General features: G+C 41.0%; 2 protein-coding genes across 2 annotated transcripts in view; both read right to left on the bottom strand.

Moving 5' to 3' along the window:
- The window catches only part of ADAMTSL1 (ADAMTS like 1), a 254,998-nt gene that overhangs the window by 91,828 nt on the left and 136,786 nt on the right, over positions 1-26,384 (bottom strand). Inside the window, exons 11-14 of the mRNA XM_064439545.1 lie at positions 18,110-18,160; positions 16,073-16,277; positions 14,703-14,850; positions 7,106-7,190 (exon numbers count right to left, since the gene is read on the bottom strand). Of these exons, the coding sequence (XP_064295615.1) occupies positions 7,106-7,190; positions 14,703-14,850; positions 16,073-16,277; positions 18,110-18,160 (489 nt within the window). The remainder of the gene's footprint in view (positions 1-7,105; positions 7,191-14,702; positions 14,851-16,072; positions 16,278-18,109; positions 18,161-26,384) is intronic.
- Positions 1-26,384, bottom strand: part of DENND4C (DENN domain containing 4C) — a 390,193-nt gene that overhangs the window by 292,479 nt on the left and 71,330 nt on the right. The window lies entirely within an intron of this gene.

Raw genomic sequence — 26,384 nt, 5'->3', positions numbered from 1 at the left:
TGTTTAATATGGGTTTATATTTGAAGGCTGAGTGACCAAAGTGAATTCTCTGGTATCTCTTAAGGACTGAATTCCTTTAGAAACCTTTCCTTCAACTGGGGAATTGTAGGGTGTCAGTTTTCTACCTGGTCATTTAGTTCAATGAAACATGTGGCAAATACTACCACTGAATTTCCTGGTGAATATCAACCAATTTTGACAGAGGGGTAAAATGATCTGTGATAACTTTATACCCCTGTCAAATTCACTTAATAGGAATAAATCCAGACATTACTGAGAGAAGGGGAAGGCAACGGACAGATAGACATATACAGACAAAATTAAACTGCAAAATTTGTTTCCTTTAGAAATTCCTGAAGAAATAAATAATGGAAAACACTACATGCAGATGGAATAAAAATCAGGGGTCTTTTCCTCTAGCAGCACATGTTGGAGGATGATCCCAAATTACAGGTGGAAGGACAACGTAAAAAAAGTGTAAATTTATAACTCTCACTGTGAAATTTCATAACAAAAATCCTATTCAGTGCAAAGTCACAGAAGTCACAAGACAGCAATACAGAGATTCACAAATACGAGAACTCAATGCATAGAAGAAATCTGCTGAAAATGTTCAGCTTTAGCTTTTAAATGTCCAATCAAATATAAACTTTGAGAAGATAACAGACTTGCTTATAAATAGGGTTTGCTTTCTCTGCCTGAAGAATGATAAGGAAGAAAGGGTGACAGTGGTTGGAGAAGAATGGTCTGCTGGCTACAAAGAATGACCCTGCCTGGTCTCAGAGGAGAATGGGGGCAATGACTTGGTGACATAAGAAAGCTCAGGAAGAGCCTCAGATGAACTGTAGGAAAAGAATGAGTCTTCACTGACATCTGCCCATGTGCAGTCATGAAATTGGTAATTATTGCACCAATGCAGAGCAAATAGGAAAATCACAAAAGCATAGCTTGCCTGAAGAAACAACAATTGCTCTAACTTTAAGCAAACAAACAACCTCATGAACACACAATGCTGCCTTTTCGGCACCTGGTTTACCATGCCACTGGAGACCTTTAGCTGTTCCTCCTGCTCTACAGCTGCTCCCGTTCCCCTCCACACTGCCTCTCCTATGCCCATCATTTCCTCCCTGCAGAGCACAGGAGTGGGGTCTCAAGGAGAGCCCACCCTGGCTGCCAGGCTCAGCTCCCACCCTCAAACCCTGCTCAGCCAGCTCTGCTCTACTGAATCAGAGAAAAGAAATGGCTTCCTCAGAGGAGGAAAAACAAGCAATTAAAATTGTTTTTTACAACACCTAGAATGTATTCTGAAAATATTTACAACAAAAAGTAACCCACTACAACATGCTTAGACCTAAGACAGTAAGAAATTGATGGTCCTGTTCTAGTTACTCAAATTCAGAGTCAGCAAAATAGCTGGTCATATCACACGCTGTCTTACACCAGCTAGTGCTTGAACCAATATTTAAAAACTCTCAACTGACTGACCCTCAAATTAACATGCACCTACACTCCAGACTGATCATTCATCAGCCAAAATATGTGGGTGGTAGCCCGACATCTGTCAGCATGGTAGGCCATGGAGTGTGACATTGTGTTTCTGCATAGCTGCAGAAACACAGGTCAAAAGGTGTGTTACCACATGAAACACGTTGCTTTTCAGCCAGTTGGTGTATTTGAAAGCCCCACACAGCTGAATGAGGACAAGTGACGCTATAAAACTGGCATCAGAGTTGATTATTGATTGTATCTTGGTGAGTTCTGAATATTTTGCCTCCTTTTCTTGTCACTACATAGAGATTTTCAATTTAATAACAAGGACCTAAAATGAATAACTGTTTAAAGTTAGACATTAAAAAAACCCACTATTAACAGTGAGGCACCCAAACAAATTTTACGTGCAATTTCACCGCTCAAGGTCACTGTCAACAGATTAGATATTCTGGAACAATATGCACATGTCTGTTACGACTTACAGACAGGGATTGCATGGATGACCCTTCAGCGCAAGTTTTCTAAGTTTTTATTTGGCCTTTCTGTCTCATGCCTTATCGCTAAAAATCATTCCAAACTAAATATAAGGCATGGATATCTCCAAGCTTTGGGAAAGTTTGCATAAAGACCCTGACTTTGTGCTCTTTATTTTAGTTGTTATTCAACAAATATGAAAGATCTATACTTGAATTTAATAAAATGCCATGATGATTTCTCATCAGGCTAAAATAAATATTATATAGGTTCTCAGAGTTGTGCTTTGCAGGGAGAAAAAATAATGTACAAAATGTCACCCCATGGCAGAATGAACCTAGTCTGTACTCTGCCCCACTGTATTGGTATGTTAGTATCTGACTGATATCACTGAAGCGTTGCATGTATTGGGGTAAAAACATCAGGGTGTCTTTGCAGAATATGGTCTTTATTGCAGCAGAGCAGTGAAAAGCATCATAACTACACTTCTAAAGTTTTTAAACTTTCCTTTTATATCTCTCAAAGTCTGTTTTAATATCACAGTTAATATACCCGTAAGGTTTTCCAGAATATTTTGTTAAAATACACATGACAAACAAAAGCCTCTTATTCTTTCCCTGCAGGTTATGCTTCTTCTCTACAAGACCATTCTTCTTAATATTTGAAGCTACATATATTAATATATATTACTATATATTTTGTTCTACAGTACTGTCAACATTGTTCACGATATTTATCTAAAAAATCTCTTACTGTAGCAAATTGTTCCAGATATGACGACATATCAGTATGATTCCTTTTGATAAACTTCCTGATAACACATCTTTTTTATGTATGCTTCCAGGGGTTATTTACAGTTTGATAAATGCAGAATTAGCTACTCTACAAGCAATTGGCTGAAGTATCACAATCTCTAGGCCTTTTTCTCATGGGAGACTTCAACTTACCAGATACCTGCTGGAAATACCACACTGCAGAGAGAAAGCAGTCTTGGAGGTTCCTGGAGTGTGTGGGAGATAACTTCCTGATGCAGCAGTAAGTAAGCCAACCAGGGAGATGCCCCGCTGGACCTACTATTTACGAACAGAGAAGGCCTGGTGATGTGGTGGTTGGAGGCTGTCTTGGTCTCAGCGACGATGACATGATAGAGTTCTTGGTTCTTGGAGAAGTAAGGAAGAGGGTCAGCAAAACCACTACCCTGAACTTCAGAAGGGCAGACTCTGGATTGTTAAGGAGTCTGGTTAACAGTGTCCCTTGGGAGGCAGTCCTGAAGGACAAAGGAGTCCAGGAAGGCTAGATGTTATTAAAGAAGGAAGCCTCAAAGGTGAAGAAGCAGGCAGTCCCCATGTGCCATAAGTCAAGCAGGCAGGGGAGAAGACCAGCTTGTCTGAATAGTGAGCTTTGGCTGGAACTCAAGAAAAAAAGGAGAACTTATCACCTTTGGAAGTATGGGCAGGTGACTCAGGAGGACTACAAGGATGTTGTGAGGTTATGCAGGGAAAAGATTAGGAAGGCGAAGGCCCAGCTGGAACTTAAACTGGCCGCCACTGTTAAAGATAACAAAAAATGTTTTTATAAATATACCAGTGACAAAAGGAGGGCCAAGGAGAATCTCCCTCCTTTGTTGGATGCAGAAGGTAACCTTGCCAGGAAAGATGAGGAGCAGGCTGAGGTACTTAATGCTTTCTTTGCCTCAGTCTTTAATAGTCAGGCTGGTCATCCTCAGCGTTGTCAGGCTTCTGTGCTGAGAGATGGAGATAGTATGCAGAATGAAGTCTCATTTGCTGAAGAGGTGGCAATCACTGACCTGCTCCTTCACCTGGATGTTCACCAGTCCATGGGGCCAGATGACATCCACCCAAGGATACTGAGGGACCTGGCAGAGGAGCTCGCCAAGCGACTCTCCATCATTTATCAGCAGTCCTGGTCAACCGGGGAAGTCTCAGATGACTGGAAACTAGCAAATGTGACACCCCTCTACAAGAAGGGTCGGAAGGAGGATCCGGAAAACTACAGAACTGTCAGCCTGACCTTGGTGCTGAGAAAGGTCATGGAGGAGATCATCTTGAACAACGTTATGCAGCACATGCGGGTCAACCAGGGGATTGGGCTCAGCCACCATGGGTTTATGAAAGGGAGGTCATACCTCACTAACCTGGTCTCCTTCTATAAGGTGACCTGCTTAGTGGATGAGGGGAAGGCTGTGGACGTTGTCTACTTGGACTTTAGTAAGGTCTTTGACACTGTCTCCCACAGCATTCTCCTGGAGAAGCTGGCTGCTCACGGCTTGGACAAGTGTACTCTGCACTGGGTTAAAAACCTGGCTGGATGGCCGAGCCCAGACAGTGGTGGTGAATGGATTAAAATTCAGTTGGCGGCTGGTCATGAGTGGTGTTCCCCAGGGCTCAGTGTTGGGGCCAGTCCTGTTCAATATCTTCACTGATGATGATCTGGATAAGGGGATTGAATCCACCCTCAGTAAGTTTGCAGATGACACCAAGATGGGTAGAAGTGTTGATCTGCTGGAGGGCAGGAAGGCCCTACAGAGGGACCTGGACAGGCTGAATCACTGGGCCAGAGCCAATGGTATGAGATTCAACAAGGCTAAGTGCCGGGTCCTGCACTTGGGTCACAACAACCCCATGGAACACTACAGGCTGGGGGAGGAGTGGCTGGAGAGCTGCCTGGAGGAAAAGGACCTGGAAATGTTGGTTGACAGCCGCCTGAACATGAGCCAGCAGTGTGCTCAGGCAGCCAAGAAGGCTAATGGCATCCTGGCTTGTATCAGAAATAGGGTGGTCAGCAGGAGCAGGGAGGTGATAGTGCCCCTGTACTCGACACTGGTGAGGCCGCACCTCAAGTACTGTGTGCAGGTTTGGTTCCCTCACTACAAGAAGCACGTCGAGGTGCTGGAGTGTGTCCAGAGAAGGGCAACGAAGTTGGTGAAGGGTCTGGAGATCAAGCTTTATGAGGAGAGGTTGAGGGAGCTGGGGTTGTTTAGTCTGGAGAAGAGAAGGCTGACGGGAGACCTTATTGCTCTCTACAACTACCTGAAAGGAGGTTGTAGCGAGGTGGGGGTCGGTCTCTTCTCCATAGTAACAAGCGATAGGATGAGAGGAAATGGCCACAAGCTGCACCAGGGGAAGTTTAGGTTGGATATTAGGAAAAACTTCTTCACCAAAAGGGTTGTCAGGCATTGGAACAGGCTGCCCAGACAGGTGGTTGAGTCTCCATCCCTGGAGGTATTTAAAAGAAGGGTAGATGTGGTGCTTGAGGATATGGTTTAGTGGTGGACTTGGCAGTGATAGGTTAGCGGTTGGACTCGATGATCTTAAGGGTCTTTTCCAACCTTAACGATTCTATGATTCCATGATTCTATGTGGTTTAGAATAGTCAGAAGTCACAAGAAAATAAACTGCACTTTACAAATGAAAATGAATGCTTTCACAAATATTGAGTTTTCTAGACTTTGATGCTGAATTAATCAACCTACAAAGTCTATGAAATCACAGAAATGGTTAAACATCTAATAATATTAATTACAATTGCTGCTACTAATATATATACACATATATGAATGTGCAAGTTTGTATATGTGTATATATGTATGTATCTATATATACATATGACAGCTGGATTAAAATAATTTTTATTTTGAGGGTTTTATTATATATGTCTCTAGTTCTGTTTCAATGTTCAAGTTTCATATGACTTCAGTTCAGACTAACCATGCCAAAACTGCAATTATATTACCTAATGAAGAATGTTTTTAGTCTAATATACAGGTGCAGTTGCAATAAAAAATGCCATGGGCTCCGTCATGAGGAACCGGATACTGATTAAAGCTCTGTACAAAGGTTACATTTATAGCATATATTTATGACGGTTGCAGAATAAAAAATCCCAAACATAACTGTTACAGTATTTTTAATTTCTCATTGCTAAAGTTTTATATGTACACTAGGTTTACTGCAGCTTCCATTTCATTGAAATTTATTAGGCTAAGGAAGATTAATTATCCATAGATGACAATGAAACTCAATTTGGAATGAAACTCTGAGGGTATTTTTAACAACTTACTTTTTGTAACTTATTCTGTAGTCTTGATATTAATGAATTAGAGCACACGTACAAACTGCTAACCTGTATTTTCTATAGCACTGTGTGAAGAATCTGGCTACACCAGGTCAGATTCATACAGTCCTATTTTCTTACTGATATGTTAAAAAGGCAGGTGTCAACCCTAAGTGGAATTGTCCTTTTCCAGACTTTTACTGTAAATATTTTTTCTTCAGCACTACCTGTAACGATTTTACACCCTCCACTTCTTTCTAACTCAATGGTAATTTTTTCACAAAACAGAAGACAAACAAATAGGAAAAGAAAAAAGAAGTTACCATTAAGGGACATAATGAGTTAATTTTATGTACTAGGGAGGAAAATGTACAGTTTCCATCATTTCAGGCAGCCCTAATGCGAGGAAACTGTCAATGTATGTAGGCTAACATGCTAGCCAAGAGGGCCTGTAGCAGAAGGAAAAGCTACTAAAAGGGTACAAGGGGCTGACTGAGATTCATCTTGCAAAGGTGGCTGGGCAAAGACCATGAAGTGGCTAGAAAAGTAGAGAAGGGAAAATCCCTGAAGTGCTGAGGTAAGGGGTGATAAGGTAATCCAAACCACAGGGCTGAAGTTTCTAGTTTATTTTTTGCTGAAGTTAATTAGTTTTATCTGCTGCTACTACACTCTTCCTGGGGAGAGAGATGGGGGGAATCATCATTGTATTTTACCTCTTACTTCACAGGGTTATTGTGAGAATAAATGAAGGTGCTGAGCTTCAGAGATACAGTGGTAGTGGGGAACATAACTACATAGGAAGACAAACTCTTGCCCTAATATTATTGTAAATGACCTTAAATAAAATATGTATATATTTGTTCAAATTAGATCTGCATTTGCCCTCTTGAATTCTGTCTCTTCATACCTAAGTGTGATACAGCCTTAAGACCAATGATTTCCAACGGGTTTAGCCTTTACACACTAATGAAAGCCAAATATAATTTAAAGAAACTGTGTTGGTTCAATACAAGCCCCAGATCCCCACATCATGAGAACATATTATAAGCAAATTTTTAAGACTTACGATGGTTCTTCAGAGACCACTGCTCCTTCCTCCAGCTCTTGAGCCTGCTTATACCACGGCAACTTTGCTTCCACAGGAAGTTTCTCTACGGACAAACATAGGCACATGAAAATAAGAAGCATGCAGTAATGCTGCAATGTGTGCCAACCTCCTTTGTCTTGCTGAGCATGCCTGTGATGCACATGTGTCTTCATCCACGTGGAGGCTGAGCACGAAGAGGAAAGAAAGAGAGGAGTACAGGAGAAAGAGAAACTACTTTGCCTCCTGGACTATAACAGTTATAAGGTTACATGGCCAGATAGTCTGCTGTTGCAGCTGGAAAGCCTATGGCATTCTAAAGCCAGAAAGGCATATTAAGTCACCATGTAACTGGGCTATAAAAGTAGGCGCTTTGAAAAGTATTTTTTGGAGAGAGTCTTGCAAGTGTGACAGGCCTCCATGGACACTGCAAAGGCAAAATTTATAAAACCCCTGATTTACCCTTAAATTTTAGAACTACAAATACACATTAAGCTTGTTTTTGATATATTAAAAAAGGAAGAAGACCCTGATTTGATGAGTGATACCATAGAAAAACAGAGATACTGTAATAAAATGGCCCAGCTATACTTTTCAACCTTAAGTTTATCAATTCATCAGCTATGTGGATTTAAAAAACTGAGTTTGATACTTTTTCCGTCATTTCTGATGGAAAACAGTAGAGCTGCTTTTCTTCTCCTCCAGGATGTGTGTGCAGCATAATGAGCTCCTCTGCTCTGGAGAGCACAAGGCCGTGCTGCTTTGTGAGCCAAACTCTTCTTTCATGCAGTGTCAGAAGTGGAGTATTTTAGCTGAAGGTGGTGGAGCTGTTTTAGCTCTATGGGTGTATAAAGCAAGAGCAAATTTAGCACTATAATTTGAGAAGGAGATCTGCATTTCAACAAATGTTCTGGGCTAGGATCAGGCATAGAAACACAAATGAAAGGAAGTAAGACTCAGATCAATGAGGAGAACCAGGGCCAGTCCTATTTGCCACTCACAAATCACCTAAGCCTTTTGGGTTTATATAATGCATGGATTTGTACCTGCAAATGGGAGTAGAAGAATGTCATTCAGAATAGTCGGGAATTTTCTGTGACTCTTGTGCACAACAGTGAATGTTTCACATACATATACAAAATTTCCCATCTGTCAGTTGTTTCATAGAAAAACAACTTACAACCTCATTTCACAGCTACTGTAACTTCACTCAAGCAAATTTCTTTGGATACAGTTATTAACTGAGGGGAAAAAGGGTCAGTAATAGAGTTACTATGCCTTTCTCTTAGAAATAGCTTGTCAAGCTCTTGCTCTAATATACTTATTAGTGCCATTTAAGGATGAATACTTGCCAGCACAGCTCTTAGCTTAATTTATATTTTGACATTTGTTATCCAAAATATGTAGGAAATATTTCCATTTATATGTTCTGCAACTTGCTTTATGGGTTTTGGAAAGCCAGATCTTACTCCTGTTCTTCTTTGTTTGGATGCAAGTGCTTGTAAAAAGCACAAGCTCTTGTGTACTGTTGCCTGTCATGGGACTTTTTAATAAACTTTTCTTTTTTAGAGGTGTTAGTTAATTATCATCTACATTGTAAAATGAGTTAGAGGATTAGAAATGTTGATGTTTTACAGTGTGCTTTGACAAAAAAAAAAAAAACAAACAAAAAAAAACGCTCCTAACATAAGCTAAGCAAGAATTATTACCTCTGAGGATTAAAGTAAAATCTCTCCTTTTATAAAACAGTTCCAGTAAAAGCACTCAAACCCTATATTATGCAGAAAGTTTTATTAGATGAATACACCTTCTCCACGGATATCCTATTTTTTCCCATTATTGGTGTAGGATAAAGTGCCTCACTGGCTGAATAAACTGAAATGAAATAAATTACATTAACTATTTACATTCTGTTTCTGTTTGGCACAGTGTGTCTTTAGAAGAGGGAATTCCACATTTTTTGTCTTCCTGCCTCAGTCAGCTAGGAATATTGTTCTTGTGCTTTATGTTAATCTATCTCCAGAAGGAAAAAAGCAGGATAACACTAAAACAGGAGAGGTACTTTTCTACCCCTACTGCTCTAAACTTCTAACTCTGGATTTGTGAAATAAAAAGGACAAAATTCTACCCCATAAATAGAATAATTTGGTTTGGAAAAGACCTCTGGATATCAGCTGGTCCGACTCTCTTCTTGGAAACATGATTCAGCCTTCAGGTACATGGCTCTTCAAACATACCACTTGCATTATGTGCAAGAACCAAGATGAGTAGTAAAATTAAACCCAAGTAAAAGACCATGCTTTGCATAGGACTTTCTATCCCATGGGAAAAAAAATGGAAGAAAGAAATAATGACCTACAATCAGTAATTAATCACCTATGTACTGCAAATGGCAGCATAAAAGTTTTTTGAGGGTAAAGATACCACTCTGTTGCAAGGGTGGACTTCCAGTAAACAGCAATTTACTTTGTTCCCAGACAAGTCCCATTGGGATAGACTTCATGACAGAGGCAGGCAAGCAAAGCTTTCCTAGCTTTTCTCGCACCCTTCTCAGGTTCCCTAAGGAGAAGTCAATTATGGATGGTTTGCAACACCTGATTTTTTTTGTGCCTTACTGCTTTTTTGCTTACACTGTATGCTGCAGGCAGACAGGATCTTGCTTTACCTGTGCTCTGAACACCATAAACAGATAAAGCCCCATAAAAGCAACAGACTGACTGAGCTCAAACCCACTGAATCTCCATATGAGGCTCAGAATCATACTAACACAGTCACAGGGCCTTTTTTTTTCCTCTTGGAAATTGGATGGAGTCAGTTCATGTCAGACTGCAACATGTCCATTGGTCCCCAGAGGCCCTGTGTCTGGGTTTTGCCACTCTGGTGGCTGGCAGACTCAGGGAATCCTCACGGTCCAGATAAAGTTGGCAAGTGCCCCTATCATCAGACACAGAGTGCAGAAATTAAATTTCCAAATTTCACTGTTCCGTCTTGGATCAGCACAAGGTCATGGGTCACTCTTATTTCACAGGGGTTCATAATAAATGTTCTTAATATATATCACGATAGCTATTCATTTTTTAAAAGCAAATGATTTCATCTTATAGTGGAATTGAAGTCTCCAATTTAGGGAAATTAAATTGATCTGCATTTCTGTAGCGCAGAATTTTCCATAAATTAGTCAGCATACAGAAACACAGGTTGTACTGGTAGAGCTGTATATATGCACAAACACATAGATGCTCATATACCTGTAGAAACAGTCAAATGCCTTTGTCTCCTGCACCTGGCCACTGCCAATTAATCCAATCTAGTCCCCAGGACTTTTTCTAGCATTCTGACCGATAAGAACCTCCAAACAGCTGCAGAAATTTTTTCTCCTTCTCTCAACAAAATGTGGAAGATTTACCCACCCCAGTATTATTCTCTATCTGATGCCCTGTCATGGTTTTAGCTGGGATAGAGTTAATTTTCTTCACTGCAGCTGGCATAGTGTTGTGCCTTGGACATAGGATGAAAACAATGTTGATAACACACAGCTGTTTTGGTTGTTGCTGGGTAGTGCTTGTACTAGTCAAGGACTTTTCTAACTTCCCATGCTCTGCCAGGTGCACAAAAAGCTGGGAGGGGAGAGGGCACAGCTAAGAGAGCAGATTCAAACTGACCAAAGGGATATTCCATATCATGTAATGTCATGCCCGCTATGTTAACTGGGAGGAGCTGGCCAGGGGAGGGAGGCAGCAATCGCGGCTCGGGAACAGGCAGCGGTGAGGGGTTGTATCATTTGTGTTTCTGTTTGTTTGGGTCTTTTTTTCCCCCATTTTATGATATATAATTATTGTTATTATTATCATAATAATTATTATATTTTTTTGATTGTAATTATTAAACTGTTCTTATCTCAACCCACAAGTTCTTTTGTTCTTCCAGTTCTCTCCCCCATCCCACAGGGGTGGGGGGAGTGAGTGAGCAGCTGCATGGTGCTTAGTTGCTGGCTGAGGCTGAACCCAACATGGGCACGAAGGGTTCGAGATCATAACGGTTGCTGGTCAGAGCATTGATTCATTTGTTCTCAATATTAGTTTGTCCAGTATAGACCATGAAGATTGTAAAGTACACATTAAAAATTGCTGTTGGTTTTTGTAGTTTGCTGTGCTCTGCAGTGATTAGAGATGTTTTGCCTAGGAGATTTGTTATTAAAACACTGGCCTTGAGCGTTATTGGTTATTTAGGTCTTGCATGGAAGCCATTACTGTACTTCGCCTCCCACCTCATGGAGACAATTACCAATTATACCTCCTCCTCTGAGATGTTTTTTATGGAGGAAATGCAGAATGGCACCTTAGCTACCATCTTAAAAAATGACTCCTCCTTCATTACAACTTTTCAGTATCTTGAACATCCTTGGGTAGTTAAGATACATCTGTTGGTATTGCTTTGGCAGACGGTTTCAGTTCTGTCTAAGGTTAATAAGCAACTTAAGAATATCATCCAGAGATCTGCCCCAAGGCTCGATAGCTATGGGTGGCAGGGTATGTGGGATAGTATAGGCAAATGCCTAACACAGTGGGCACCCCCAGTGTTGTGGGACTTCACCCCCGAACAAGTGCAGAATCCTGAAAAATTGGTAGAATATTTGGAGGAAGTATGTTGTCACCCAGGCAATTCCACAGAGATACAAATCACGGCAATGCTCTTGGGGCCTGGCTCATGCCTATCAAGCCCTATGTAACACTATTCAGTACCCCCAAGGGGAAGAGAAGGTCTGTGGATTGAAAGGCAAAGTGACTGGCACTGTGGCCACTCAAACCCCAGGACAAGCACTGTGGCTACTCAAACCCCCACGACTAGTACTAGAGCTGACTCAGAGAATCAACCTGTGCCAGTATTATTCGCCCCCATATACACAAGAAGAAATATTGGAAGAGAAAGTCAACTCATTTAAAATGGGATGATGAAAAAGCAGGGCTGTCATGAAGAGAGGAGGAAGAAGTCATGAATGAAATAGAGACCAGCCGATCCCTATCCTTCAGTGAGTTGAGGGATATATGAAAAGATTTCAGCCGTCGTTCAGGTGAGCACATTGTCACCTGTCTGCTCCGATGCTGGGGTAATGGGGCCAGTAGCCTGGAATTAGAAAGGAAGGAAGCCAAACAACTGGGATCCCTCTATAGGGAAGGGGGCTTTGACAAAGCAATTGGAAAAGGAACACAAGCCCTCAGCCTCTGGAGGCAACTCCTGTCTGGAGTGAAGGAAAGGTATCCCTTTAAAGAAGATGTTACATATCACCCAGGAAAATGGACAACTGTGGAGAAATGTATCCAGTGTCTAAGGGAATTAGCTGTGCTTGAGGTGATTTATAGTGATCTAGATGATCAACTGTCATCTAAAGATGCAGATGAAGCCGAGTGCACACAACCCATGTGGCGGAAGTTTGTACGGAGCACACCATCCTCGTATGTAAACTCACTGGCAGTAATGTCCTGGGAAGATGACAAGACACCAGTGGTGGCGGAGTTGATTGATAAACTCCTGGAGCATGAAGCAAATCTCTCTTCCTGTGGAGAAACTATCCCAAGAGGTCCAGCAACTCAAAGAAGATATGTCCTGCTCCCCACCTCTACAGAGTAGTGTCTCAGCTGTTAGGAATAAGTGTTCTTTGGCTCAAGGGAGAGGATACACAACAAGGTCCACCCTATGGTTCTACCTGTTCTACAGGTTCTACCTGTGTGACCACAGAGAGGACATGATGAGGTGGGATGGCAAGCCTACCTCGACCCTAGAGGCATGGGTACGTGAACTGCAAGGAAGAACAGTCACTCAAGGAGGCTCTTCCAGGAAAGCTGCTGCTCCAGTTTCCAGAAAGCAATTCCCCAGACAGAGGAGCAGAAGCACTGATTTTATTTCTGATCTTAATAGAGACACTTGTGATTCGTATTTAGAGGAAGTGAGTTGTGACTGCCATGATCAAGACTAGAGGGGCCCTGCCTCCAGCCAGGTGCAGGAAAGGGATAACCGGGCTTACTGGACTGTGTGGATCTGATGGCCTGGCACGTCCGACCCACAGACGTATAAAGCTTTAGTGGACACTGGTGCACAGTGCACCTTAATGCCATCAAACTATATAGGGGCAGAAGCCATCAGCATTGCTGGAATGACAGGGGGATCCCAAGAGCTAACTGTATTGGAGGCTGAAGTGAGCTTAAGTGGGAACGAGTGGCAAAAGCACGCCATCGTGACTGGCCCAGAGTCTCTGTGCATCCTTGGCATAGACTACCTCAGGAGAGGGTATTTCAAGGACCCAAAAGGGTACAGGTGGGCTTTTGGTGTAGCTGCCTTGGAGACAGAGGAAATTAAGCAGCTGTCTACCTTGCCTGGCCTCTTGAAGGACCCTTCTCTTTTGGGGTTGCTGAAGGTCAAAGAACAACAGGTGCCGATTGCCACCACAGCAGTGCGGCAATATCGCACCAACCAAGACTCTCTGATCCTCATCCATGAGCTCATTCACCAACTGAGGAGCCAAGGAGTCATCAGTAAGACCCACTCACCCTTTAACAGTCCCATATGGCCAGTGCGGAGGTCTAATGGAGAGTGGAGACTAACAGTAGACTATCGTGGCCTGAATGAAGCCATGCCTCCACTGAGTGGTGCAGTGCCAGACATGCTAGAACTTCAATATCAAGTCAAAGAAAGCCAAAGGAGTCAAAGGCAGCCAAGTGGTATGTCACATTGATATTGCTCTCTTAGCTGTGCCCCCTCCCCTCTTGTGCACCTGGCAGAGCATGGGAAGTTAGAAAAGTCCTTGACTAGTACAAGCACTACCCAGCAACAACCAAAACAGCTGTGTGTTATCAACATTGTTTTCATCCTATGTCCAAGGCACAACACTATGCCAGCTGCAGTGAAGAAAATTAACTCTATCCCAGCTAAAACCATGACAGGGCATCAGATAGAGAATAATACTGGGGTGGGTAAATCTTCCACATTTTGTTGAGAGAAGGAGAAAAAATTTCTGCAGCTGTTTGGAGGTTCTTATCGGTCAGAATGCTAGAAAAAGTCCTGGGGACTAGATTGGATTAATTGGCAGTGGCCAGGTGCAGGAGACAAAGGCTCCAGATTATGTTCCAGGTTATGAACAGGCACTTTAAAACTCAGGCCTAGCTACTATATATATAAAATATATATATTAAAAATATATAATATATATATAGCTACTATTATATAAATATACTATAATAGCTACTATAAATGCTATTTACATAATTAATTTTAAAATAGAGGAAAAATTTAGCCTAGTCACAATCAAAGGTCAAACCTGGTTACACTGTGGTCAACTTTACATTATAGTGCTTGGTCTGCTAGATCACAAATTAACAGTGAAAACCCCAGAGCTTGTAAGAAAAAGGAAGGGGTCAGCATTCACTCCAAGTTGTTAGCAGGCAGATTGGAATAGGAATGGCAGACCTTACAGGTGTAAATTCACAACTCATTGCAGGTGGAAACAGTGCTACTAGCAAGAAAATAAAACTGCTCAACATGGAAGAACTCTGAAAAATTTTTGTGAATCCTTCTGCCTCATTACCTTTGGGTTTGTAGCAAGGAGTTGGTACGATGCATTCTTCTTTTATGTGTGGCTTTGTTTTAGGACTACAGCCTCCTGTATGCATCCCCCTGTGATCAATGCAAAGGACCACACGGTATCTGAGTCCTTGTCCACAGGTCACAGTGCACTGGGGGGAAAAAATTGTGCATGTGATACTTCACAAGAGTAATTAAAAAAAGGGAAGTATTTGTACATCAAAGAGCAAAACCTGACGCAGAAAAACCCAACCCTATTCATAATATTTGTTAGCTATGGGTAAGGTATAAAATTCACATAAATTTGTGCCTTTTTGCTCTGCTCATTTAATTGGTTTGGAATTTTGGTGCTGGATTTTTTTTGCGTCTCATCATCTCTCTCATCTTTGGCTACTTGGTTTGCGGCCATCGTCCCATATTGGATATTCTCAGTAACACCCTGTCCGTTTCATCTGGAGCCACTCTGCTTTGCTTGGACAAAGTACTGGGGCTTATGGGTTAACAGGGGTGACACTCAGCTATTTTTGAACATGGCACCAAACAGAATGGGAAAGTATTTGTGCTTTCTTCCCTCAGACACTTTTTTCAGTCTTTTTTTCATTTATTTTCAGTAAGGTACATCAATTTTTCTCCCTGTACAGATTGTTTTAGAAGTGGTTGCATGGGAGAGGATCAAAACTACCGGTCAGTGGTGAGGACTATGGATACTACCAATATCTCTTTGATCTTGGATAGCAGCTTTCATCTGGAAATCTCTAAACACTTTGCAATCAGTTAAGAATGCCTCACCTGTGGGTGAGCTAGCTTAGGTTCTAAAACCCATTTTACTTGCTGAGAAACTGGGGTGGTGAGAAGCTACATTCAAGATTAAGTTTTCATGTACAAAATCAGAACACTTTTCTACTTTTATAGAAAGACATTTCAAAGACATTTACTTTTGTACAGAGGAAAGGTGGGTCAGGAACAGACAACTATAAGCATCAAAGAGCAGAGTCATGGCTTTACGTATTTCTGGAAATTTCTCAGCAATTCATGATATTTAATTCATGGCTGAAAAAATGTAGTAAAGATACATGTTTACAGGTTTTGTTTTGTGCATTTCATTTATGTTCCCAGTCTATTATTACTAGGTCACTAATTAGCATTGCAGATCTGATTTATTTTTCTATCATTCTTCTTAATCATGTTAATCTTATTAATACATTATTCCTGAGTCTTTACTTCGCAGTTAGACAGATAGCATAATTTAAAACAGGTCATGATAATAAGGAAAGGAAGTAGTGAATGTTCCTATTTCCACAAGCTTACTAAACTATAATTAAAGATATATTCCTAATGTGGTAAATACAAAACCAACAAAGCTAAACTGATTACCGGAGACCATTCCTGAGCAAGCCACTTTGGGCAGTCAAATATATTGCAAGGCTGGACAACAGGCATCTTTGGAGTATACATGCATTTCCATTCTTCCACGGGGCTAATATGCCCCTGAATGTCTTCTTCCACACATGAGACACTGCGGCTCTGAAGGCCCCCACCACAGGATGAGGAGCAGGCAGTCCAGGGTGTATTTTCCCATCTGAGGAAAGAAACACCCAAAATAGAGAGGCATCAGGAAAAGGAACCCCTGCGGCCCCCACCCACACACTGCAAATGCATAAACTGCTGTCTGCAGGAGGATTTTTTTTTTTTAATAATGTCAGTAAAAAATAATTATATACATATTTTCATAAACGGCCATAACAGCAAAGTGCATTCATGGCTGCTGTCTTTAAATCACAGATTAGGAATATGAAACCTGGGAATTAGGAATATTAGGAATATGAAAGCTGGGAGAGTAGATGTAAAGAGACTGTTATGGCGTGAGACCATAATCCAAAACAGTCTCAGCCTTTTGATAATTTTCAGGGAATTACTTTTTTCTTTTGCTTTCAGTGTTACTAAAAGCCAAATACCTCAGGGCATTTTGATCCTTTATTTTGGATTTTCTTGAGCAGTAGAAAAGCCTCTGTCTAGCTGCCAGCTCACGATGCTTTTTCCTTAAATACAGTCCCTCCACTGTTATGTACTGCTGAATCATACTCTGATACAAAATTGTCCTCCATCTTTTGTCAATGTACATGCCCTTTTTACATAGATAAAATAAAATCTGTTTTATTCAAAGCTAGAGTGTTAAACCCTGTATTAATATGCCAGCTTTTGTATTCCTTACTAGCAGAGTTTTCATTTTTGAGGTTAGGAGGTATGTATGTAATTTTGTCTTCTTTTTTTTTTAACCAAAAAACAGAGAAGTGTTTTCCAGAAAAAAGGAATTAGGTACAGAGATATATTTTATAAGTGTATCTCACAAATACTTGGTGATAAAGGCTGTGTGTACATAAGCATAAGAACTTATCTAGGAGAGAAAAGCCTAATCCAAATGACACAGATCATTGATAAAGGGTGTCAACATGAATGGCAGCCACAATGCTTCACAAATAAGCTGCTGTCCTCCTTGTCTTCTCACTCACAGTTTGGGATGAGTCCATGATTCCACTGGAGACTCTGTTGAATGTGAATGCACTGGACTTGCACACTGATGCTGAATGCTTTCTGCGCTAGGCCTCACAATGACTTGAGGGATGTTGTTTCCTCACCAGGATGAGACTAACAAGTTGCCTGGGGTGGGTCTTTCTCTGATTTCATACCCCATGCCACAAGAAATTAATGAAGAGGGAAACACTTATCCTTCAGCTACTAAGCTTTTTTATCACCACCAGTCTAATTCACTGCTTTAAGAGTAACTACTCATGTGATTGTTTCCATGAGGATCTCAAGTCCTACGTTAAAGATCTTTTAATTGTGAGACAATGAATAATACAAATCAGGCCTTGATCCTATTCCTGCCCTGATCTCTGATTTATTAGAAAAAACAATGGATTAATGTCCCTGGGAAAGGCATTGGCATGGGTATGCAGGATCAGAACACAACACTAATACTAGCTAAACCCAAAACCTCCCCATTTATAAGCACGCAAGAAGGCACACCAATGGAGAGAGAGAAAGTCTGATAGTTCATTACAAAGCCACAGGTTAAAGTCCTGTTCAGAGATGAGTAAAGGGAAGAAAAAGGAATGATGTGAGAGAAAAGGGTAGGTGGGGTGGGGGCTGAGGAAAGAGAGACAGAAAGGGAGCACACACTCCAATAAGTTTGCATTGAAGCTTCAGCTAAAATATAGTTTCAGTTCTACATCAACAGAATTTATAACAGGTTAGCATTTGAACAACTCCAGGTTAATCTGCAGGATTTCAGAGCAAGAAAAAACCAGCATCTCTTAACTCAGTTTGAAAGCAAAGCAGAAGTGCAGACAAGAGAAAGAAGGAAGTAAATGTATTTGTTAATCCTAGCATCTGGTTGACTGTTTTACGTACCGAGGAAGGGGGTGGTAGAGGTCATATGGCATGATCTGCTTGTATCCATCACTGTTAGGAACAATAATGCCAACCCTCTGAGTAGAAGGTACACATAATAAAATAAACACTAAATAATTACATTATACAACTTTTTTTTTACACAATATTACAAAACCCCCAAAACAAACAAGATATATTTCTTAAGTTGTTACCACATTTAAAACAAAACTTATGCTCCCATCCTAATGCTTCTGAGTTGTTCAAAGAATGAACCACCAATTACTACTTTATTTTTATGAATATATTACTGTTTGACTAAGAAGCACTCCATTACAAGTGATCCAAATGAGTGGTCCAAATATTGCTTAAATTTATGAAGTTACTATCTGCCATTAAAAAGAAATTCCTACACTTGATACTTTCTTGGAACTTGGATCCAAAGTCACTAAAGACAACAGGGGAACTTCCATCTGCTTCATAGAGCTCTAGATCAAACCCTCTATTATATGGTTCGTTCTGCCCTTCAGATAAAACATCTACTTCTATCACAGAATCACAGAATCCCAGGTTGGAAGGGACCTCGGGGATCATTTAGTCCAACCTTTGATATATGGGGAGGGATTAGAAATTTGGAGAACCCCAGTGCAGGAATTAAAATCTATGATTCTTGTCTCTCCACCTTAAATCAGCCCAATTTCATTCATCTTCAGAACCCTCCTCTTTATTTTGGTTTTTCTGGAAGAAAGAAGGAGCTGGAGAAAAGAGTAAAATGTCAGGTTGTTTTTTTTTGTTTGCTTGGTTTTTGTGTTGTGGTGACTGGTTGGCTTGGTTTGCTGTAGTGTTATTGGTACAATATCTAAATAATATACTATCTAGAGATTACAGAAGGCAATAGTGTAGATCAAAATAAGTAATTATCTGAACCATTAACATGCCAGTTATGTGTGAGATGGATGTCATATGACTTGTTGCCAACTACAGGGTCTCACTGAATTGCTAGTCTGGTATTTCATCTTTTGTCTGCACTTTTTATAACAAAAGAGTAACTCTACCCATGCTGTCTCCCAATTATCAGGCATATCTATTAATGTCAAATAGATGATCCCAGAGCACATCATCAAAGTGGCTTCATCAAAGCCACTGTACGACAATGGAGTTGGATGGGGCAGGTGGGCAGAACCAGCAAAGAATGAATGCCAGTTTCATTAAAAAAAAAAGTGTGTTGCTACCCTAGTAATGGAGAGAGGAAACTGGCTGAAAAGAATGAAGGTTGTTTTTGAGAGCTTTATACAAGCGAGAGGTGCTAAGTATGCTTCTACAGAATTCTGCAAGTGGAAAGGAGCAAAGGATGGGGAAGGGAGAAAGTATTCTCCAGCCTCAACACAGTCCACTGAAAAATGCTGTAAGCATTCAAAGGAGTCTTGTCATGCTAAGGCTAAAGGAGTCAACAGGGTTTTTGTGCGCACAACTTGTCCATGATAGGAAAATGGATCCCATTGTGTTTTCACAGCAAGGAGTCAGCGCTGGGTCAGCATGCTGGAATTTTCCAACTGAAGAGCAGGAAGACACTGGAGCCCTGGGAATGTATGATGGGCACTAGACAGGTCCCTCTAAGATTAGCAGCTTCTGCAGCCACAGAAGCCCTCCATGTGAGTGTGCATATTTGCATCTTTTGAGAGCTGCCTATCTCCACAAAAAAATCTGAACACAAAAATCTAAAAATCCACAAAAATCTAAACAGAAAATCAGAGAGGCAGTTCTGGCACTGGGAAACTTTGGAAAAGACAAATGAGTCATTCAGAGTATGGCAGAAGAACAAGATTTTTCAGACTTAACTTGATGGATAAATGCCTTAACAAGTTTGAGAAATCATGTACTAGTATTTTAAGAAGATGGAAGGGGACTTTTCTGAATTTTTTTTGCTCATTCTTTTGGGAATCTCTGCGGGTTTCCTGACTCTTCTACCACCACTGCTGAAGTTCCACTCGGAAGGCTTTTGTACCTTCCAGCTTATCAGCTTCCTGAGGAGTGGTTGGAAGAAAGATTAATATACCAAGTTCAGAAATGAAATAATTATACTATAAAAGCATCTACTCCCTAAGAAAGAAACAGATTTCAAAACATTTCTTACTCATTGCAGTGACAAATGTTTTATTCTGAGTAAATACAGGCTGTGTTCATAATTCAGGTCTACATGCATTAGAATGCATATTATGCATGGCCATTCCAATGGAAATAACCGTACCACTTCCAAACACTTTTATGAAGATTAAATAGCATTTACAAAGCGCTAGATTAATATTGTCATTGGAAAGGTGTGACCCTCACAGAATTTTGCATACATAAATTGCATTTCTGTAACTGGTGTAGAGCTCTACAGAATTTCTTACACTGTCCTTGTGCATACATGAAGGGCTGCCGCAGGCTCTCGTTCTGTTACTGCAAGATAAGGATCCCCAGCACCATAAGCCCCATGGACATAGTGAGGAAAAAGACCCCCACATTAATATACAATGGTTTAATCTATTACTTTAAAAATCACTTGAAGATACAACAGAACAGCAGATGCAGATGTTGCACCATTAATGGCAACTGCATCTTTCCTAGTGTTGTGTGTTTCTTTGGTGTATGTCCCAGAAAAAAAAAAAGCCAAAGCAAACTACTTAAGAAACATCTGAGAGTTTGTTTCCATGAATCTTGTATTTTTTGACTGGACAGACTGGTTTAAATTCCATGAGTCTATCAGTCCATCATATTCCTATAAAAAGATGGAAAAGATCTAGTTTATGGGCTTTCTTCACTGTGCATTACTCAGACAATGCAAAAAGGATGGTATGCTAAATGAACAGAGCAAATAATAGTAATAGTAATTCCTCCACTACACTGAGATTTCTGGCTGATATGGGAGTAGCTAACAGGATGCATTTATACTACACCTAGGGCAAACCTGCTTTGGCAGGAGCAGGAGCACAAAGCAAATTTTGAAGATCTGTTCTGTCTCATATGTCTGAATACTCCCACACCTTTCAGACCAACAAGTTGTGTCATATACTCTGCAGATTGGTTTGTTTTCCTCCTCAGTGCTGACAGCTTCAGCAGAGTTGTTCTTCCAAGGCTCGTGTTCAGCTCGAGCAGGAGCTGCACATGCTAGAGGTGGGTGTGCCACACCCAGGTCTGCCATCTCTGCAAATATTTGGCCTTCCCCTGTGATGGGTGCCCAAAGCCACTTTCCTTGAAAGTCATGTTTGGCATTGTCTTCCCCAGTAGCTCATTTTCCTCCTTAAGATACCATCTTAGCACCACTGGCAGGCATGAATGCCTTCCTCAGTCTCCGATGACTCCCTTTCTGACAAGGTGACAGCCCTTCCTGCCTCCATCTCCTGCATGCCCATAGCTCTTGGGTTGGGCACCTGCCGAGCTAAGAAGGGGTAAGGGAGCAAGAGCTGGGAGAAAAGCCAGCAGAGAGAAAGGGCACCTCTCCACAAGATGCCTCAGGGTGGTGTCACCCTGCACGGGGACCATGTGCTGAGGCTGGGAGTGGGTAGAGGTGCCTGCTTCTCCTGCACTGGTGCTCCTGCACCCAGCCATGTCAGTGCCCAGCCTCTGCAGGACACTCACATGCCTCTGGCTCACAGCCTTCACTTCTCCTGTGGGCTCTGTTTCCCCAGGGGTTTCCTACCCACAAAGCTGCAGCCACAGAGCTGTCTGCACTCCCAGGTGGCTGGAGCTATTAATCCTTTTTCTTGACACAGCAAAGATTTAGGCCTTTGTTGAAAACTGTCAGACTTGAGAGAAAATGATCTGCATGGCAGGGACTATGCTATCTAAGGAATGGTCTGAAGTGCGTCTAAAATATTAACAGCAATCGGCAAATAATAATAAAATGTTGAAGCACCTTAAGTTGGCTGCGGACAGCTAATTCATTAAGTGAAAGGAAACTCTTGGGCATCCTGAAAAAGTTAATCACAAAAGACAAGAGTTTAGCATCTGAGCCAGCATCTCCCTGAAAGCCATGACAGTGTGTCATACTGCACTGTCCCCCCACAGTGCTCTGTGAAGATGTCACAGTGTGACATCACCACCTTGTGTTAAAAGAATATTTTCTGCCATGAGAAACAAGTATTGAGGACCTCAAATAGACTGTATCTGTTAATGTTTCCCATGTGTTACACTGTAAAACTGTCACAATTTCCATTCAGAACTGGGGTAGATGGCACCTACAGTAACACCATAGGTACAGGCAACATTAGCTTTTGAATGCCTGCTTTTGCAGGTAGAGAGTATAGTAATTCTGTTATGTTACCAGCATGAGTTGTATCTCTGGCTGAATCCTGAGACACAGATAGTATTGTAATCATCTTATAAGATTACACTCTATCACTGTGGAACTTTGTGCTGGTTTTGGCTGAGAAGGGGTTAATTTTCCTCACCGAGGGGAGTCGGCTACCTCTCCAGCTTCCCGAGTTCTGCTGCGTGGCAGGGGGGCTGGGAGGGGCAGGGCCATGGTGGGGGCAGCTGACCTCGACTGGCCATGGGATGTTCATTCCATGCCATGTGACACCATGACCAGTATATTAAGGGGGGGCAGTTTGTGGCATAGCGTCAGGTCGGCGGGCAGTGAGTGGCTGTGTCGCGTGCGGTTTGTTTCAGCGGTTCGTTTCCTTCCCCCCTCCCCCGGGGCTTTGCGCCTCTCGTTGTTCTCCTTTACATTGCATTTCTGTTGTTGTTGTTCTCTTTTAATTTTAATTATTAAACTGTTCTTATCCCAACCCACGGGCATTACCCTTCTGATTCTCTCCCCCATCTACCAGTGGGGGAGTGAGCGAGCGACTGTGTGGGGCTGAGCTGCCGCTAAACCATGACAGTCTTAAAGAACTACAATGTGTTTTAAATTTAGATATCCTTTTATATGGTTTTAGTATTTCACAGATTGGTAAAAGCCAATGTCCCTTACCTAAACATTTTTAAATTGAATGTTAGTGGATTCTTAAATAACCTACTTAAAAATGCAAAGGACTACCTAGAAAGCTATCCTTCTCTGTCAGCCTCCAGAAAAATATCATACTTCAGACAGCATGTCTGTTCAGCACAACAGTATCTCACCTTTATAATAAATGACTTGTTCATGGTATACAGATTTCAAATTCTAAGAAACATATGGTTTACTTATCATTGCTGGAGACTGCTAAAAACTAATTTCTCTACAGGGCTTGAAATGGGTGTCATCAAATGGAAACAGCAGAAGTACTTCCTTCTTGTAGCATGACTGTAATGCTTCCAGAAATCTTCTCCCTTTTTTATCCAATTTAATATTTTATGGAAGTTTGGATGAGCAGTGTTTGATACAAAGATGGAAGTGTGTTGTTATTTTCCACTGCTATATATTAACAACTGAGTATCCAGTGAAAATCTCTCTAAGTGACCATTTTACTATGTGCTGTAGTTTTGGTCTCTTCTAGGACTTAAACAGACTACTTTTCCTATACGTTCATCTTAGGCAGACAGATATCTGTATTTGGTGCATGTAGCAGTTCAAGTGCTACTTTCCTACCTTACAGTTTAATATCTGATGCATCCTGACAACTCCTTTCTGCCTTTCCTGATATGATATGAACTATCTCCTTAGAGCTGAATTTTCTCTGCTCTTCACATCTTCTAACACTTTGACAAAGCCTTTGTGGCCAACCCTCCCTCCCTGTTCTGACAAAACAATTTTCTAGCTTAATTTAAATGCCTTTTACCCTGCCCAAAAATTCAAGGTTTTGTCTATTTATTTTGAGAAGAAAACTGCCTCTTTAGGCATTAGGATTATCTGCAGCTCATCTTTATGCTGCTCTTGAACTCAGGTTCACCCCAGTTATGATTACCAGAACATTGCCACTGTTATCAGCTCCTTCTCCATCTACAACTTCAGTATCTGGAGGCGTATGTACTGCCATTTCTACTCAAATGTGTCACTATTTGCAATTAGGCCTTCCTGAAAACTTACCTTGTAGTTCCTCTCCTGCTGCTTGGAATTGGTTTTGGCCTCCTAAACGTCTCCCCCAATTTTTTTTAATGCATAATGCATCACTTTAGCTCATTTCTACAGCAACCTTGGTAGTTCCCTGGTAAACTCTGAACTGTTCAAAAATCACCCTTGATAAATATACAGTTGGAATGACTGATGTTTGTTGACTCTACTCTCTTTTGCAGGCAGCATACTTTTGCTAATACCTGTTTCAGTTTTCCAGCACATGGAACTTCAACCATATGGGTAGAAAAGTCTTACTTTCCTTTCTGCTTTGACATCTAAAACCTTCATGTCTCATCTTACCCTGCAATGGCTATCTCTTGCTGTCTTTAGAATCATTCATATGCATATGATTGGCTGTGGAAATTGAGACCAGACCCAGCAATCTGAGAGCACTGCAAAGCAGAAATACTTTCTCAAACCCTCTGTAACAAATTAAGAATTTAAGTAAAAATGCAAATCCACAGAAATGTCCTTTTGCCTGAGGCAGAGATCAGGAAAGGACATTGTCATGACTGGTGTCCCACATACATGCAAAAAGCTGGAGTGTTGTCAAAAAGCCAGTGTCTGCGTTAACTATGGGATGTTTTATATGAAAGAGTGTTCAAAACAAAGTTTAAATCTATCATATGTCCCAGTCGAGGGCAATAACAATAAATGAGTCATTGTGTCTCAGACCCCTCTCATCACTGCACATCTATAGCTGCTCCTGTGTAAATCAGGAAGTGTAGCCTGTCCTTTCAGGAACATACCAACATTCCAGTTTTTTTCATCTTCCAGAGAAAGTAGTGAAAATGCGAACACTGCACTGCTGTGATGCTTGGCTTATAATTGCTATCTAAGGAGGCTGATAACAAGCAAAAAATTATGCATTTGGCAATTTCCTGCTTCATTTGCCCATTCATAATGACGTGAGGAGAACTCTTTTACTGATTAAGAGCGTATTCTGTGTTGCCCTTTTAATTATACCTATTTACTCATTACTACTTCCTTTTCTTTTGAAGGAAATATATAAAAGTTATTATGCACTTGTCTTGTACTCTTGCCCAGGAAATTGTATACACTTTCACATCACCAAGAATATTGGGGACTTCTCACTACTCAGGGTTACTCTGAATGGCCTTAATATCCTAGCAGTCTTTCATGTGCTTTTACTTGTACTTCATAGATCTTGTTAGATTAGCTAAAAATTAACAACTAAAATGTACAGTTTTGTTTAAATATGTTTCTTTTTGCTGATGCCTACCTCCACCACCACCCAGCATGGACAGTTAAGTGACAATGCCAAAAGAGCAACTTTGAGTAGGAAGAGAGTTTGCAGTTTTGTTGGAGGACTCCATAAACTCTGGATATCTGAGAATTCCTTCAAGTCTCTGAGTGTTGAAGGTCTTGCTTGAACTAGAGATGTTTCACCAAACTTTCCACAGGTACTAATGTTGGTGAAAGGCTTACAGATAATGCTCTAGGCAAATTCAAAGATTTTTGCCTGTGCAGATCAGACTGGCATTATTGGCAAAGTGATAAAAAGAAGCCCGCATTAGAGGCTTGTTAATATGGAATATTTTGAGACAGTTGCTGCATGAAGTTAGAATCTTTCCTGGAGATGCTTTTAGAAATCTTTGTACACCATTGAAATCTCCTGGTAAAAGCACCACTAGAGCTTTTGTGACTCAGAAAATCCTACATTAATATGTAGCAGAGAGAGGCAAAACATAGAGGAGAATAATAAAAATGTAGAACAGTGCAGCTAGGAATGACACACAAAAGCTGAAGATGAAATCTAGAAGCAGCACTGGTGGTGTTCCAGAGAGTATCCTGGTGAGTAGGTGAGTGATGTGTGGGGTAAAAGCCTTTTTCATATTTGTAAAAATTACTTTTTGGAGGAATGCTTTTGAATTATGAAATAAATTGTATCTTCAGCTTATTGCACCTCAGAGTTGTCCTAAGCAAGAGTTTAGCACACCTAGTTAAGTCAAATCTAAACAGACTTCTTCTCAAAGCAGAAAAAAATTCCATTCACCTTCCATTAGAGGATACCTCTAAAAAAATCTCCCCTAAGCCCTCCAGTCTGTGAAGTTTTGGATAGTTAAAAGATTTGCAATTAATTAAACATGTGAAATTATACTGTTGGATTTTGCCACATAGAAGGGGAATGGACTAGATCAAACTGGGTGCTATTTACGTCAGTAGACATTATACATATATTTGCCAGTCAAGTACGGACTGTTATAAAACCTTAATGGACTGCAAATAAACAGATGTTTTCTTTCTGAGGTGGGA

This window comes from Phalacrocorax carbo, chromosome Z (assembly GCF_963921805.1).
Source record: "Phalacrocorax carbo chromosome Z, bPhaCar2.1, whole genome shotgun sequence".
In the NCBI taxonomy this organism is placed as follows: domain Eukaryota; kingdom Metazoa; phylum Chordata; class Aves; order Suliformes; family Phalacrocoracidae; genus Phalacrocorax; species Phalacrocorax carbo.
Note: the sequence above shows the minus strand (reverse complement) of the source record. Positions and strands in the feature narration are given on the sequence as shown.